The sequence below is a fragment of the Dendrobates tinctorius genome, unplaced genomic scaffold (assembly GCF_039654945.1).
Source record: "Dendrobates tinctorius isolate UK_male_01 unplaced genomic scaffold, ASM3965494v1 ptg000026l, whole genome shotgun sequence".
NCBI classification, from domain to species: Eukaryota; Metazoa; Chordata; class Amphibia; order Anura; family Dendrobatidae; genus Dendrobates; species Dendrobates tinctorius.
Genome location: NW_027361694.1, coordinates 15836472 through 15852271, shown reverse-complemented (window position 1 = coordinate 15852271; position 15800 = coordinate 15836472). Strand labels below are relative to the sequence as shown.

At 42.8% G+C, this 15800-nt stretch overlaps 1 protein-coding gene across 1 annotated transcript in view; it reads right to left on the bottom strand.

Annotated features, from left to right (window-relative positions):
- Nucleotides 1-3768: 3768 nt before the first annotated feature.
- SLC15A1 (solute carrier family 15 member 1) overlaps nucleotides 3769-15800 on the bottom strand; it is a 121633-nt gene continuing 109601 nt past the window's right edge. The window contains exons 20-23 of the mRNA XM_073569541.1: nucleotides 9580-9676; nucleotides 8270-8416; nucleotides 6974-7081; nucleotides 3769-4243 (exon numbers count right to left, since the gene is read on the bottom strand). Coding sequence (XP_073425642.1) covers nucleotides 4043-4243; nucleotides 6974-7081; nucleotides 8270-8416; nucleotides 9580-9676 — 553 coding nt within the window. The 3' untranslated portion in view covers nucleotides 3769-4042. The remainder of the gene's footprint in view (nucleotides 4244-6973; nucleotides 7082-8269; nucleotides 8417-9579; nucleotides 9677-15800) is intronic.

Below are 15800 nucleotides of genomic sequence, written 5' to 3'. Positions count from 1 at the left end.
ACTAATAAAAGAATATATATATATAAAAAATTTAAAAAAATCTACAATTGTATTAAAATAAAAGTGTTTCGTTAACTGTGAGATTGGCTTCTCTGTCATGAGGCATCTCCAAATTGTTGGGGAAATGCATTTGCTTTTATTTTCTTGCACTAATGCCTGGTTAGGAAACGTGACCGATGCTTTTTGTTCTACCTCTGAACGGGATTGGGTTCTTACCAATTAACACTAGACAGTGCTAAGTTTTCTGATTTGTATTTTGTGATTCTAATTGTTTTTATTCTATTTTCAGTGGATGATTTTGGAGGAAGCCATCTTGGTTTTACAACGGCTTTGAGCCCAATCCAGCAGTTAAGGGGACCTGTCATGAAGTTTTCCCTATATACATCTATTCCACCACCTTTGCGTTGTCTCAAACTGCATTCCACAGCAAGGTATAAAATAGAAGAAAATACCTTTTTATAATTGGTGATTAGAATATACGCGGACTGATCAGATGAGTGTAGCTGGTCTGTGCTCCGAGCTTCCTCTGTCCCAGTAATCGCTCCTCCTGCCTTAATGGACATGGCTAATGTCATCCACCAGTCTGTTGCGCCTGCGAAACTCTTGTTCCCCTACTGATCAGGCTCGAAATTTGAATAGACTGTGGATGATGTAGGAGACATCAGCAATGTCAATGAAGACATAAGGGCCAGCAATTGTAAGGATAGAGGGGCACAGACCAGCAATATCCATCGGACCGGACTAGACTGCTAATCAGGACAAATATAAAAAGTACTAGCTGAAGAGCCCGGCACTGCCCGGGCATAGTACCTAACTGTGGGTCCCGCTCTCTTCCTTAACAGCCCCGCTCTCCACCCGCCATCACACTCTGTCCTTCCGCAGCCCCGCTCTCCACCTGCCATCATGCTCTCTCCTTCCACAGCCCCGAACTCCACCCGCCATCACGCTCTCTCCTTCCACAGCCCCGAACTCCACCCGCCATCACACTCTCTCCTTTCACAGCCCCGCTCTCCACCCGCCGCCCCGTTCTATCCCTCCCCAGCCCCGCTCTCTTCCTTCACAGCCCCAATCTCCTGCTGTCTCCCTCCACAGCCACGCTCTCTTCCTCCACAGCCCTGCTGTTCCTCTCTCTCCCTCCACAGCCCCGCTCTCTTCCTTCACAGCCCCGCTCTCCCGCTCTCTTCATCCACAGCACTGCTGTCTTCCTCCACAGCCCTGCTCTCCCGCTCTCTCCCAACACAGCCCTGCTCTCTCCCTTCACAGCCCCGCTCTCCCCCTCCACAGTCCTGCTCTCCTGCTCTCTCCCTCCACAGCCCCGCTCTCTCCCTCCACAGCCCCACTCTCCCCCTCCACAGCCCCGCTCTCCCTCTCTCTCCCTCCACAGCCCCACTGTCTTCCTCCACAGCCCTGCTCTCCCGCTCTTTCCCTCCACAGCCCTGCTCTCCTGCTCTCTCCCTCCACAGCTCCGCTGTCTTCCTCCACAGCCCTGATCTCCCGCTCTCTCCCTACACAGCCCCGATGTCTTCCTCCACAGCATCAGCCCCGCTCTCCATGCACCACGCCCGGTGACGCCGGGACCAGGAGAGAGAGCTGCACAGATTGTTCGGCCGGAGTGGGCAGAGCTAGAGCAGAGCTGCAGCGAGTGTGATTGGGTGGCCTGCAGGGGGCGTGGCCTAGCGCTGTAGTACGCCGCAGTAGAAGCCGGGGACTAAATTTAGGCCGGGAAACTGCAGGGGAGAGGGGGGATAGCGCGGTTGGCGAGGGGGAGCGCCGACTGAGCTGGGACAGGGCTGGGAGGCCCTGTCCTGAAGACTGTCTTCCTCCACAACCCCGCTCTCCATGCACTGTCCTGCTGTAGCTGTATCCGTCCTCAGCCCCGCTCTCCATCCGCGTCCCACTCTGATGCTTCGTGATTGGTTGGTGTCCCACTCTGCTGCTTCATGATGGGTTGGTGATACACACATACATACATTCATTTTTATATATATAGATTTACTTTGATATTGCGGGGCAGCTGGGCTTAATAAACAGGTTACATAGTTACATAGCTTGAAAAAAAGACCTAGGCCCATCAAGTTCAAACTTTCTCCGCCAATGATACAGGTTGGTGAAGTGCTGTTTAATATGATTTGAAGGTGGTGGATTTAGTTTATATAGTGAAAACCTGGTGACGGTTTCCCTACTGACTGCCATAGGAGATGGCTGCATGCATGCTCTTTGACATGTGCAGATGACACTGTGCAGGGAGGTAGGAGGAGGTGAGCTGTACCCATCACCTATTGCTATTGATGTGATCCTGTTTTATTTGTCTCCAGCTTGATAATATAGCTGCTACTTCACTGTGATCTTGCCTGTGATGATAAGGATGACAGGTAAGAAGTGCGCTCTATAATCACAGATAACAATTTTGGCACAGTTTTTTACTCCATTCCCAACAGTAGTAAAAAACAAAGAGGTCATATCAATCTATTCTTTATATTAATCCTTCTTTATAGATCCACTCAGCTTAGACCAAGAAAAATTAAAGGGAACCTGTTTTGTCATCAAACACTATTTCCCTGCAGATATGGGGTTCATGTGCAGGTTAATAGACTTCCAAACCTGCCAGGCCACCGCACTGAATGCCCAGCTACTGGGAGGATCTCGGGCTTTACAATCACAGAGACATGGTCAGAGCAGTTTCTGTCACTGCTCAGTATACCGTGAACAGTGGCTGTAACAACTCCACAGCACTGACAGCTGTCTCAGCAGTGCATCAGTGCAGAGCTGTCTGTCAGTCAGTGTTGGGGGCGTGGTTACAACTGCTGCTCACTATGCACTGAGCGGTGACTGCAGCACCGCTGGCCGCGCCTTCAGTCACCACTCAGTTCAATTCCTTACAGTAGTTAACACCATATCTGCAGGTTAATAGGGTTTTTTGACATGATAGGTTCCCTTTAACACAAAAACTGCATGTGTGATTTCTGTATTATGATGGAAATATACGCTTGCTATTTTTTATGCAACTTGAAGTGTAGTTAGTTTTTTATGCAGATTTTTGTGCTAAAATGGATGCAGCAGAAAGCAAATGTACTGACTAAGTCGTCCCTTTATATTTCCTATCCCTGTTAAATCCCCTCCAGCCTTTGTTTCAAAAGCTACATCAAAATCTGTATCATATACAGTCACGTGTGATTACAGCCTTTAAGTAAGAATTATAAGCCTATTGAAGGCTTCCTGGTCAGTGTAAAAATATTTCAGGACTATATTAGTATATTGTAGGTAGTAACAATGAAAATGATTTTAATGTAAAAAAATATTTATTTTATTTAATATGTTCTCATGCTAGAATATATTAAAGTGGATCATTCACCAGATTTCATAATTAAAAAAGACATACATTATTAAAATAGATCTCTCGGACCTGACAGGACTGTGTACTTACTTTGAAAATCAGTGTCAGAATGGTTTATTATTCATTCTCAAACTGTGCATGTTAGGAGTCCAGCTGGACTCGAAAAATTATCATATTAGTATCAGAATTATAAAGCTATTCTGAATTTATTTTTAAAAGTAAGTACATCAGCCCCATCGAACCTCAGAGATCTATTTAATAATGTAAGCAATTTGTATTGTGAAATCCAGGTGACAATCTTTTCTTATAGTGGAGCTCCAGAATAAGCTTCATATTTTTAGGGTATTTGACAATTCTTTGAGCCATTTAGGTTTCTAATTGAAACATTTGGTGTTGTAAAAGGTTAATAAATATGGAGCAACGATTTCCAGATATTATTGTAGTGACTGAAAAGACAGAACTTAGTTTTATTTGTCTCCTTTGTAGAGTAATCTTAACACAATCGATAGATTTCACACATGATGTTTATGCAGTTGGACTTTCCTACTCCACATTTTTGGCGTTTTCCTGTATTGTCTGAGTAGTAACCAATTCAGTTATCCCTTTTTATCAACTGAGCTGGTCTGTGGCTGGCACAGACTTCTCCGGTCATCGTCCAGATATTGGAAGGCTTACGTACAGTATTTACAAATCAAGGACAAAGTCATGCTACATTTTTGTTTGTTTCTTAGGTCCATCTGAAATTTCAAAGCCCATTGCCTCGATTTCCTTCTCTTTCTTTTTCTTTCCATCAGAATCATACTGGGCCTCAATTGCTGCCGGGTCGATATAGGTGTAAAAATAGGCCATAATAGCAAATATGATGCATACTGCCACTAGCAGAGCCGCAAAGAGGATGTACTCTGCCCACTGTGGAAATAATGAGAAAGAGAACATTAGGAAAAGGTTAAACACATACACATCGGGCAGATTTACAAAGCTGAATGCTCGAGAATTCTGCCATGATTTGCATGAATAAACTTTCTTACAAGCCTTCTACCACAAATGTTTCAGACACATTTTCTGACTTGCTCAACAAGGGTTGTGTCAAGAATAAGGCATGGCTTGAAATATGCCAAAAGTACAACAACATTTTTGGCCTAAATTTGTGTTGCAAAGTCAACAGGTGATGTAAATTTACATTAGACAGTCTGAAAATACACAATATTTACGAAAGGAAATCTCTCTGTAACATTTGCCATTTGCCCTAGGTAAGCAGAGGTAGTGCACTCAAAAACCTTCCCAGAGGATACCTTCTTCCACACTGAAATTTGGATTTTATTTATATGCAAATTATGTTTGTGCACCACTGGGCTCTTCTTAGTTTCCTCCCAACAGTGCCAACAATCCTTAATTCACAATGGAGACACAGTCTCTAATGCGTAACATCACCTTTTCTCTCCACTGTCAATCAAGGAACGGAGGATGGCACTGGCAAGGAGTAACGAAGAGAAGCCCTGCACTGTAAAATCATTGATACGTCTGCCAGTGCAGTTGCGAGCATAATTTGCATATGTATAAAATATAAGTTTCAGAGCATGAAAAGTGGCAAAATACAGTGGGGGAAAAAAGTATTTAGTCAGCCACCAATTGTGCAAGTTCTCCCACTTAAAAAAAAATCAGAGAGGCCTGTAATTGATATCTATTCAAATCCCTCCAAAGGTTTTCTATGGGGTTTTCATCTGGAGATTGGCTAGGCCACTCCAGGACCTTCATATGCTTCTTACGAAGCCACTCCTTCATTGCCCTGGAAGTGTGCTTGGGATCATTATCATGCTGAAAGACCCATCCTTTTTTCATCTTCAATGCCCTTGCTGATGGAAGGCTTGCACGCTAACTCTCACGATACATGGCCCTATTCATTCTTTCATGTACGTCCTGGTCCCTTTGCAGAGAAACAGCCCCAAAGCATGATGTTACTTCCCCCATGCTTCACAGTAGGTATGGTGTTCTTTGGATGCAACTCAGCATTCTGTCTCCTCCAAACACGACGAGTTTTGTTTCTACCAAACAGTTCTACTTTAGTTTCATCAGACCATATGACATTTTCCCAATACTCTTCTGGATAATCCAAATGCTCTCTAGCAAACTTTAGACGGGCCCGGACATGTACTGGCTTAAGCAGGGGGACACATCTGGCACTGCAGGATTTGAGCCTTTGTTAGGGTGGTCCCAGCTCTATGCAGGTCATTCACTAGGTCCCCCTGTGTGGCTCTGGGATTTTTTTCTCACCATTCTTGTGATCATTTTGAGCCCATGGGGTGAGATCTTGCATGGAGCCCCAGATTGAGGGAGATTATCAGTGGACTTGTATATCTTCCATTTTCTTATTATTGCACCCAAGCTGCTTGCCTATTGCAGATTCAGTCCTCCGAGCCTGGTGCAGGGCTACAATTTTGTTTCTTGTGTCCGACAGCTCTTTGGTCTTCACCTTAGTGGAGTTTGGAGTGTGACTGTTTGAGGTTGTGGACAGGTGTCTTTTATACTGATAACAAGTTCAAACAGGTGCCATTACTATATGAGTAATTGAGTAATGAGGTGAGGACAGAGGAGCCTCTTAAAGAAGAAGTTACAGTCCTGTGAGAGCCAGAAATCATGTTTTTAAGTGACCAAATACTTATTTTACACCATAATTTGAAAAATAAATGTTGCCAAATCAGACAAGGTGATATTCTGGATTTGTTTTCTCATTTTGACTGTCATAGTTGTGGTCTACCTATGATGTCATTTACAGGCCTCTCATCTTTTTAAGTGGGAGAAATTGCACAATTGGTGACTGTTTTTCCCCACTGTGTCTATTTTCCATACTGTCCCATCCTGCAATTGCTCTGTTTACCAAAGTCAAATATTACTAATAGTTTCCCTTTAACCACTTCCCATAAAATGATGTAACTGAACATCCAGATTGCAAGTGCTTCCCCACAGTCCGACATACAGTTAGCTGTGCCCGGGCGATCCACAGTGGGAACTGGCTGATGTGTGTGTGCTAGGACCAGACCTAGCTCTGATCAGCATACCTGGCTGTCGACCAAAGTGCCGGGACACCCAGTATAATGAGCGATGCCTGACGACACTCCATGCATGCCTCTATGACTGAAAGCTGGCAGCTACCGAGAGGAATAAAGTTCATTTCCTCCCAGTAGCCACAATTTCCTGTAAGGAGGCCTGACAGCAATGTAGCTTGCAGATTAACCCCAGGTCAATACCATTTGGGGAGAACATAGAAAAATCAACCCAATAAAGCAAAAGGTTGTGCCAGTTATCCTAAGTGATAGCATATAACTCTAATATACCATTGCTGGCTGATTGTGAAAGTCATATGGATGCCCCCTTTAATCACTAGAGCTATAACTCACAAAGTATTTTCTAAATATGATTTCCTGAAAATTACCACTTTCAGCAAGAAATGAGTAGGCAGTGAGCACCAATCTAGAAGCTATACAAAATAAGACCTCAGCATTGGACCCCCTTACATCCCTCCCAAAGACCAAATAAGTGTATTCAGCAACCTTATGGGTATCATGTATTTTGTGTATTAAGTTTTAATTTATTAATTTGCATTTAAATTATATGTAAATGAAAATAGCAAAGCCTTTTTACCTGTTCACCAAGACCAGAGACACCAGCCACAATAAGGACAATAATATTACCAACAGCCACTGTTAGGAGCCATCCTGCTTGTAGCACAGATTTCATGTTGGATGGAGCCTGTCAGGAATTAGAGATCAAACATTATTAGAGATCCATTACTACAATGCTGAGATACGGCTTAGGATAGCCAATATATTCTAGTTGCAATAGAAATAGTATAGGTTAGGAAATGAATGGACGGGATTGTTTTCACACTAGGAAAATTCATAGCCTATATACACCCCTTATATTCAAGGGGCCTATCACCAAATTGTTACTTTTATTTGTCCTACAACCTTTATAGTTGAGGTATTGGAGGATATTCATCATTTTCCCAACATCAGATTCCTTGAATAAAAAAGCTGGAAATCACGTACACGTCATAATTGTGCAATACCTTGCAAGTTTTAGTTTTTATTTTAAATTGGGAGCAACAGTTTTTTAAAAAGTGCATGGATCTGATCAGAAGGGACACAGACACCAGCAGCCTGACAAATTCATACCAAGAATTTTAAGCACATCATAGTGCAAATCCACACCAGCACATGGTTAACATAGATTTGATTTTCCTGTGCACGGGTGGCTTGGGGTGCAACAGGATTTTAATTAAGATTGATGCATAGAATACCAGTCATTGACCCATAAAGTTCAGAAATTGATTCAGCAGCAATACAATCAGATTTTACATGAAGTTACATAGACTCAGACATCATTTTCATATTTAAAGGGAATCTGTCACCCGGATTTTGCAACGCAATCTGAGAACAGTATAATGTAGTGGCAAGGACCTGAATTCCAAAAATGTATCACTTACTGGGATGCTTGCTGCTGTTTACATGAAAATTCTTTCAATTGTCTGCTGCAGATCTAATGCTGAGCTCTATATAACCCCGCCCACACCACCAACTGACAGTTTGCAGTGTACACTGTGCATAGGCAGAAATCTGCCAATCAATGATGTGGGTGGGGTTATACAGAGCTCATGAATATGGAGGACTACGTGGCAGCATTTTACTAGTCCTCTACTGATAATATATTTTTATCAACACATTGCTGAAATTAGGGACTCTGTCTCTACATTTTGCTGCTTTCAGATTAGGTGGCAAAAACCTGGTGACAGATTCCCTTTAACTGCTTACAGCACCATGAAGTATATGCTCTATATATCCCTTTTCAGAGACATAGGGGGCGGTCACAATATGCATCTTAAAGGGGGGATACTGTATCTTCATTCAGACAGGCATTCCTCAGCTATTATCTACCCACCTGAGAATACGAGAATTCCAACCCTGTAACGGAGTACATGACCTCCCCGGCAGTAAGGAGGAAAAACTGAGGAATCTGTAGGGCCATGTGGACGGTGTTGGCTTGAATGTCTTGGATGTACTCAAGAGACATTGATGTTTGTGAACACTGAAAAATCATAAGATAATGAACAATTACTATTATTTTAGTCAGCTTCCTGGCACCTCTCAAGTTCAAAAATGTCTTTGTTTTTTTTTAGGGAGAGATATTCAAGAGAGATGTTCCTCACCCACTCACATACTGGAGAAGTCCTAGACAAGTTTTTATTAAAGGGAACCTGTCACGTGGCTATTAACCTGAAGATTTGGGGTTAATTTGCAAGTTACGGTAAAAGCGTTCTTAACTTGCCCGGTACTGGCACTTAAATCCCCACTGTGGGAAGGAAATTAACTGTATTCCTCCCAGTAGTATTTGGTGGTTAGTCACAAGGGTGGCTCCAATGTGGGTTCAGTCACTGCTCTGTGTATAGAGAGCAGAAGCTGTAACCACATGCTGGCACTGACTGACAGCGGCTCAGCATTTGACTTGGCTGTCAGTTAGTGCCTGGGGATGGAATTACTGAAACAACGGCACACCACCCCCATGACTGAAGCCCAAAAGCTACCATGAGGAGTAAGGTTAATTTCCTCCCGGCTGTGGGGGTCTATGTGCTGGCACCAGGCAGGTTCAGAACACTATTAACCTACAGACTAAGGGTACCGTTACATCTAGCGATGCACCAGCGATCCCGACCAGCGATATGACGCGGTCAGGATCACTGGTACATCGCTAAGTGGTTGCTAGTGAGCTGCCACAGAGGCAGATCTCACCAGCGACATCGCTGGGGAAGGGGATCGCTACTTACCTGTCAGACGCGGCGATCCTGCGTCCTCCCGTCGGCGCCACAGGAAGCTCCGCAGGAAGTGACCGACGAGGAACGGTCCAGGATCTTCTAGCGAGATCAGCGATAACCAGCGGGGGAGCCGGTCGGAGGTAAGTATCACATGCAGCGATATCGCTAGCAATATCGCTGCGAACGTCACAAAATCGGTGACTTTACAGCGATACTGCTAGTGATATCGCAGTGTATAACGGGGGCTTTACCCCATATCTCCAAGTTGATAGTGTTTATTCACGTGACAAGTTCTGAATCCTGGAGAATCAGGTTGTGCTTCTGAGCACCCCCCATCCTGTGGCCAGACGTGTATATGACATTCTCATAGTTATTGTGAAGGTGGTGTAATTTAGGTCCTTTAGGGCGTAGATAGCTTTTGTCTTCTACTGCTACTAACCTCCGTAATGATTACTGTATAAGAGCTTCCAAATCCGAATTTCATTGACGGCAGAGAGCAAGTTGCACCACTTTTTGTAAAACCTTCTATTGTTTTCCTGTAGAAGATCAAACAAGAAAATGGAAGTGTGAACATAATTATATAATGATAATGCAAAATGACACAAATGCTAACATCCAGCCACTGCGAAGGCTAATACAGCTGATCGACAGGGCTGTGTGTCAAACCCCTACCAATCCAATATTGATGGCTTATCTGAGACATAAGTCATGAATGTAATTTGCTAAGAGAAGCGCCTTAGTGTTTTCACCTACAATGATAGCCTTTTCATGACTCCTTTTAGTATGATGCGCAGTAGCGTAGCTACCGGAGGGGCAGAGGGGGCAGTCGCCCCGGTCCCTGCGCTCTGAGGGGGCCCACCCGGAGCTATGCTACTGTAAATGTATCGACTTGCACAGCACGCCAATACAGTTACATTCTGCGGCAGAGCAGGGAGAATCGATCTCCCTGCTCTGCCACCCAGCCGCAATGGGGCCCATGAGCAGGCGGGGGGGCCCGATGCCAGCAGTGGCCCCCCCCGTCATCGCAGGTTCAACTGTATCGGCTAGATGCCAATACAGCTGACCGCAGTGAAGAGAGAGGGAGCGTAACGCCCCCTCTACCATCATCCCTCTCAGCGTCTCATGTCGCCAACACTGACAAGGGGTCGCGATGAAGTCACTACTCAGTGCCCTCAGTCCGGAGAAGTGTGGGCGCTCAGAGCAGCGGTGGAACCAGGAGAAAGAGTCATGAGTATTGGATTTATTTTTTAATGGGGCTGCATTATACTATACAGACTGCCTATGGGGGTGCATTATGCTATACAGGCTGCCTATGGGGGTGCATTATACTATACAGGCTGCCTATGGGAGGTGAATTATATAAGGGGCTGCAGTATACTATAGAGTCTGCCTATGGGGGTGCATTATATTATCCCCTTTACCCCATGGGTGGTTTGCATGTTAATGACCAGGTCAGTTTTTACAATTCTGACTGTCCCTTTATGAGGTAATAACTCTGGAACGCTTCCATGGATCCTGTTGATTCTGATGTTGTTTTCTCATGACATATTGTACTTCATGTTAGTGGTAAAATTTCTTTGATATGACTTGCATTTATTTGTGAAAAAAACAGAAATTTGGCCAAAATTTTACAATTTTTCATCTTTGAATTTTCATGCCCTTAAATCACAGAGATATCGCACACAAAATGCTTAATAAGTAACATTTCCCACATGCCAACTTTACATCAGCACAATTTTGGAACCAAAATGTTATTTGTTAGGAAGTTATAAGGGTTAAAAGCTAACCAGCGATTTCTCATTTTTACAACACCATTTTTTTGGGGGGACCACATCACATTTGAAGTCCTTTGAGGGGTCTATATGATAGAAAATACCCAAAAGTGATACCATTCTAAAAACTGCACCTCTCAAGGTGCTCAAAACCACATTCAAGAAGTTTATTAACCCTTCAGATTAAATGAATGTTTTTAAAAAAAATGAACATTTAACTTTTTTCACAAAAAAATTATTTCAGGTCCAAATTTTTTTATTTTCCCAAGGGTAGCAGGATAAATTGGACCCCAAAAGTTATTGAGCAATTTGTCCTGAGTACGTTGATTCCCCATATATGGGGGTAAACCACGGTTTTGGCGCATGGCAGAGCTCGGAAGAAAAGGAGCGCCGTTTGACTTTTTCAACGCAGAATTGGCTGGAATTGAGATCAGGCGTCATGTCACATTTGGAGAGCCCCTAATGTGCCTGAACAGTGGAAACCCCCCAATTCTAACTCCAACCCTAACCCCAACACATCCCTAATCCTATTCGTAACCCTAACCCTAGCCCTAACCCTAATGGGAAAATGGAAATAAATACTTTTTTAAATTTTATTATTTTTCCCTAACTAAGTGGGTGATAAAGGGGGGTTTGATTTACTATTTATAGTGGGTTTTTATGTTTGGCAGCTGTCACACTATAAAAGACTCTTTTTATTGCAAAAATAGTTTTTGCATCACCACATTTTGAGCGCTATAATTTTTCCATATTTTGGCCCACAGAGTCATGTGAGGTCTTATTTTTTGCGGGACGAGTTGATGTTTATATTGTACCATTTTTGGGCACAAGACATTTTTTGATCGCTTTTTATTACGATTTTTGGGAGGCAGAATGAACAAAAACCAGCATTTCATGAATTTCTTTTGGTAGGGGCGTTTACACCGTTCCTCGTGTGGTAAAATTGATAAAGTGGTTTTATTCTTCGGGTCAGTACGGTTACAGTGATACCTCATTTATATCTTTTTTTAAAGTTTTGGCGCTTTTATACAATAAAAACAATTTTATATAAAAAATTATTTTTGCATCGCTTTATTCTGCGAGCTATAACTTTTTAATTTTTTTGCTGATGATACTGTATGGTGGCTCGGTTTTTGTGGGACAAGATGACATTTTCAGCAGTACAATTTTTATTTATATCCGTCTTTTTATTCGCGTGTTATTGCACTTTTTGTTCGGCGGTATGATGATAAAGCATTGTTTCTGCCTTGTTTATTTTTTTAAGGGGTTCACTAAAGGGGTTAACTAGTGGAACAGTTTTATAGGGTGGGTCGTTACGGAGGCGGCTATACTAAATATGTGTACTTTTATTATTTTTTTTATTTACATAAAGAAATGAATTTATTGGGGAAAATTTTTTTTTCTTTATTTACGATTTTTATTTTTTAATTATTTTTACACATTTTTTTTCTTTTTTACTTTTTCCATATTGTCCCAGGGTGGGACATTACTATGCAAGGAGAGATCGCTGATCTGACACTTTGCACAGCATTGTGTCAGATCAGTGATCTTACAGGCAATGTAGGAGGTTTCTCAGCGCCTGCCGCCCCCACGGCCATCTTGGATCCGGAGGCCTGCAGGGAGGAGGCCCTCGGAACAACAAGATCACATCGCGTTGTTCTGAGGGTCTCAGGGAAGTACGCAGGCAGCCCCCTCCCTGCGCAATGCTTCCCTATGCCACCGGAACACTGCGATCATGTTTGATCTCAGTGTGACGGGGGTTAATGTGCCAGGTGTCAGCTGTGATAATCAGCTGACACCCGGCCGCTATCAGCCGCCCTCCCCCGTGAGCACAGCTGATCGCATATGATGTACTATACCGTCCATGGGCATTAAAGCCCAGGGCACATGGACAGTATAGTACATCAAATGTCAGGAAGGGGTTAAGGGCTGCATTATAATATAGAGGCTGCCTATGGGAAGTGCATTATACTATAGAGTCTGCCTATGGGGAGTGCATTATACTATAGAGTCTGCCTATGGGTGGTACATTATACTATATGGTGTCTGCCTATGGGGAGTGCATTATACTATTTGGAGGTTAGTGTTAGAGCTATCAAACAGTTTGGGTATACTAAGGGGTCAGTATATATGCAATGTGGGGGCATTAGACTATATAAGAGAGCATCATATTGTTTAGATCGAAGCTTTAAAAGGGGGTGACTCAGGAAATTATTAAATGTAAAGTAGGCACTTATTGTTATAGGGGAACTCAGGTTACTGGGACTGTCAAAGGGGTACACAGAGGGCATTATTACTTTCTAGGGGACAAAATGTGGGCACTGTTTTTTAGGTCACTTGCACCCGACATTACTATGCTCTTGAGCTTTGTTTTACCAGCTAGAGGTCACACAGTATCAGACAGCAGGCGCAGCAATAGGGAAACATAAGGCAGCAGCGGCTCAGCATTGGGGTATCAGCAGGATCAGGAGTTTGTGCAGGTTGGAAATAATCCTATTGAGGATGCTGCAGGAAGTGTGAAAAGTTAAATGTGTCTTTGTTGTAATCTCTACAACCGAGTGCTAGCTGGAAGAAGTTGACATGTCGGTCTGGGCCAGATGAAAAAGAAATGAAAACTGAACGATTCCATCAGAAAGAACATCAGCTGTAAGTCATTATCTCTAACTGTGCTGTGATCTCTTATGTTCTGTAGGACTGAGATCTACCACTGACCATATGGCGGTAATATCAATATTGGTCTTTATATAGAGATTATTTTCAACAACAGTGTGGTCATCTGCTGAGGTTCTCCTCCACTATTAGGGGGCGTCACTAAGTTGTAATCAACGTTACCTGGTTAGGGGCCACTGAGAAGTTTTATCCCTCCCTGAACCAAAACACTAGCTACGCCTCTGATGATGCACCAAAACAATACCGCCTCTCCTTCACATGCATTGATATCTTCACAGTGAATTTCCTCACACAAGCACAGTATAATGAACCCAGGGTGACGTGAGAAAAGTTTGATGTCCACCGCCCCCCTCTATAAACACACTATCATGGCCACCATAGCCATCTTTACACAGTATGTTGGCCCCCACATCTCCCTATATACATTATGGGTCCCCAACAGCTCCTCTATATACATGATAGGCCCCCCACAGCTCCCTTATATACTACAGTAGGGGGCCCTACTATAAATATATTTTACATATAAATATACAGTCATATGTTAAAGTTTGGGCACCCTATTAATGTTAACCTTTTTTCTTTATAACAATTTTGGTTTTTGCAACAGTTAATTCAGTTTCATATATCTAATAACTGATGGACTCAGTTATATTTCTGGATTTAAATGAGGTTTATTGTACTAACAGAAAATGTGCAATCTGCATTTGAACAAAATTTGACCGGTGCAAAAGTATGGGTACCCTTATCATTTTCTTGATTTGAACACTCCTAACTACTTTTTACTGACTTCCTGAAGCACTAAATTGGTTTTGTAACCTCATTGAGCTTTGAACTTCATAGCCAGATGTATCAAATCATGAGAAAAGGTATTTAAGGTGGCCACTTGCAAGTAGTTCTCCTATTTGATTCTCCTATGAAGAGTGGCATCATGGGCTCCTCAAAACAACTCTCAAATGATCTGAAAACAAAGATTATTCTACATAGCTTTTCAGGGGAAGGATACAAAAAGTTGTCTCAGAGATTTAACCTGTCAGTTTCCACTGTGAGGAACATAGTAAGGAAATGGAAGAACACAGGTACAGTTCTTGTTAAGCCCAGAAGTGGCAGGCCAAGAAAAATATCAGAAAGGCAGAGAAGAAGAATGGTGAGAACAGTCAAGGACAATCCACAGACCACCTCCAAAGACCTGCAGCATCATCTTGCTGCAGATGGTGTCACTGTGCATCGGTCAACAATACAGTACACTTTGCACAAGGAGAAGCTGTATGGGAGAGTGATGCGAAAGTAGCCGTTTCTGCAAGCACGCCACAAACAGAGTCGCCTGAGGTATGCAAAAGCACATTTGGACAAGCCAGTTACATTTTGGAAGAATTTCCTGTGGACTGATGAATCAAAGATTGAGTTGTTTGGTCATACAAAAAGGCGTTATGCATGGAGGCTAAAAAACACAGCATTCCAAGAAAAACACTTGCTACCCACAGTAAAATTTGGTGGAGGTTCCATCATGATTTGGGGCTGTGTGGCCACTGCCGGCATCAGGAATCTTGTTAAAGTTGAGGGTCGCATGGATTCAACTCAGTATCAGCAGATTCTTGACAATAATGTGCAAGAATCAGTGACGAAGTTGAAGTTACACAGGGGATGGATATTTCAGCAAGACAATGATCCAAAACACCGCTCCAAATCTACTCAGGCATTCATGCAGAGGAACAATTACAATGTTCTGGAATGGCCATCCCAGTCCCCAGACCTGAATATCATTGAACATCTGTGGGATGATCTGAAGCGGGCTGTCCATGCTCGGCGACCATCAAACTTAACTGAACTGGAATTGTTTTGTAAACAGGAATGGTCACAAATACCTTCATCCAGGATCCAGGAACTCATTAATAGCTACAGGAAGCGACAAGAGGCTGTTATTTTTGCAAAAGGAGGATCTACGAAATATTAATGACACTTTTATGTTGAGGTGCCCATACTTTTGCACCGGTCAAATTTTGTTTAAATGCAGATTGCACATTTTCTGTTAGTACAATAAACCTCATTTGAATCCAGAAATATAACTGAGTCCATCAGTTATTAGATATATGAAACTGAAATAGCTGTTGCAAAAACCAAAATTGTTATAAAGAAAAAAGGTTAACATTAATAGGGGTGCCCAAACTTTAACATATGACTGTATATATAATGTATTTATATATGTGTTAGGGCTGGCGGA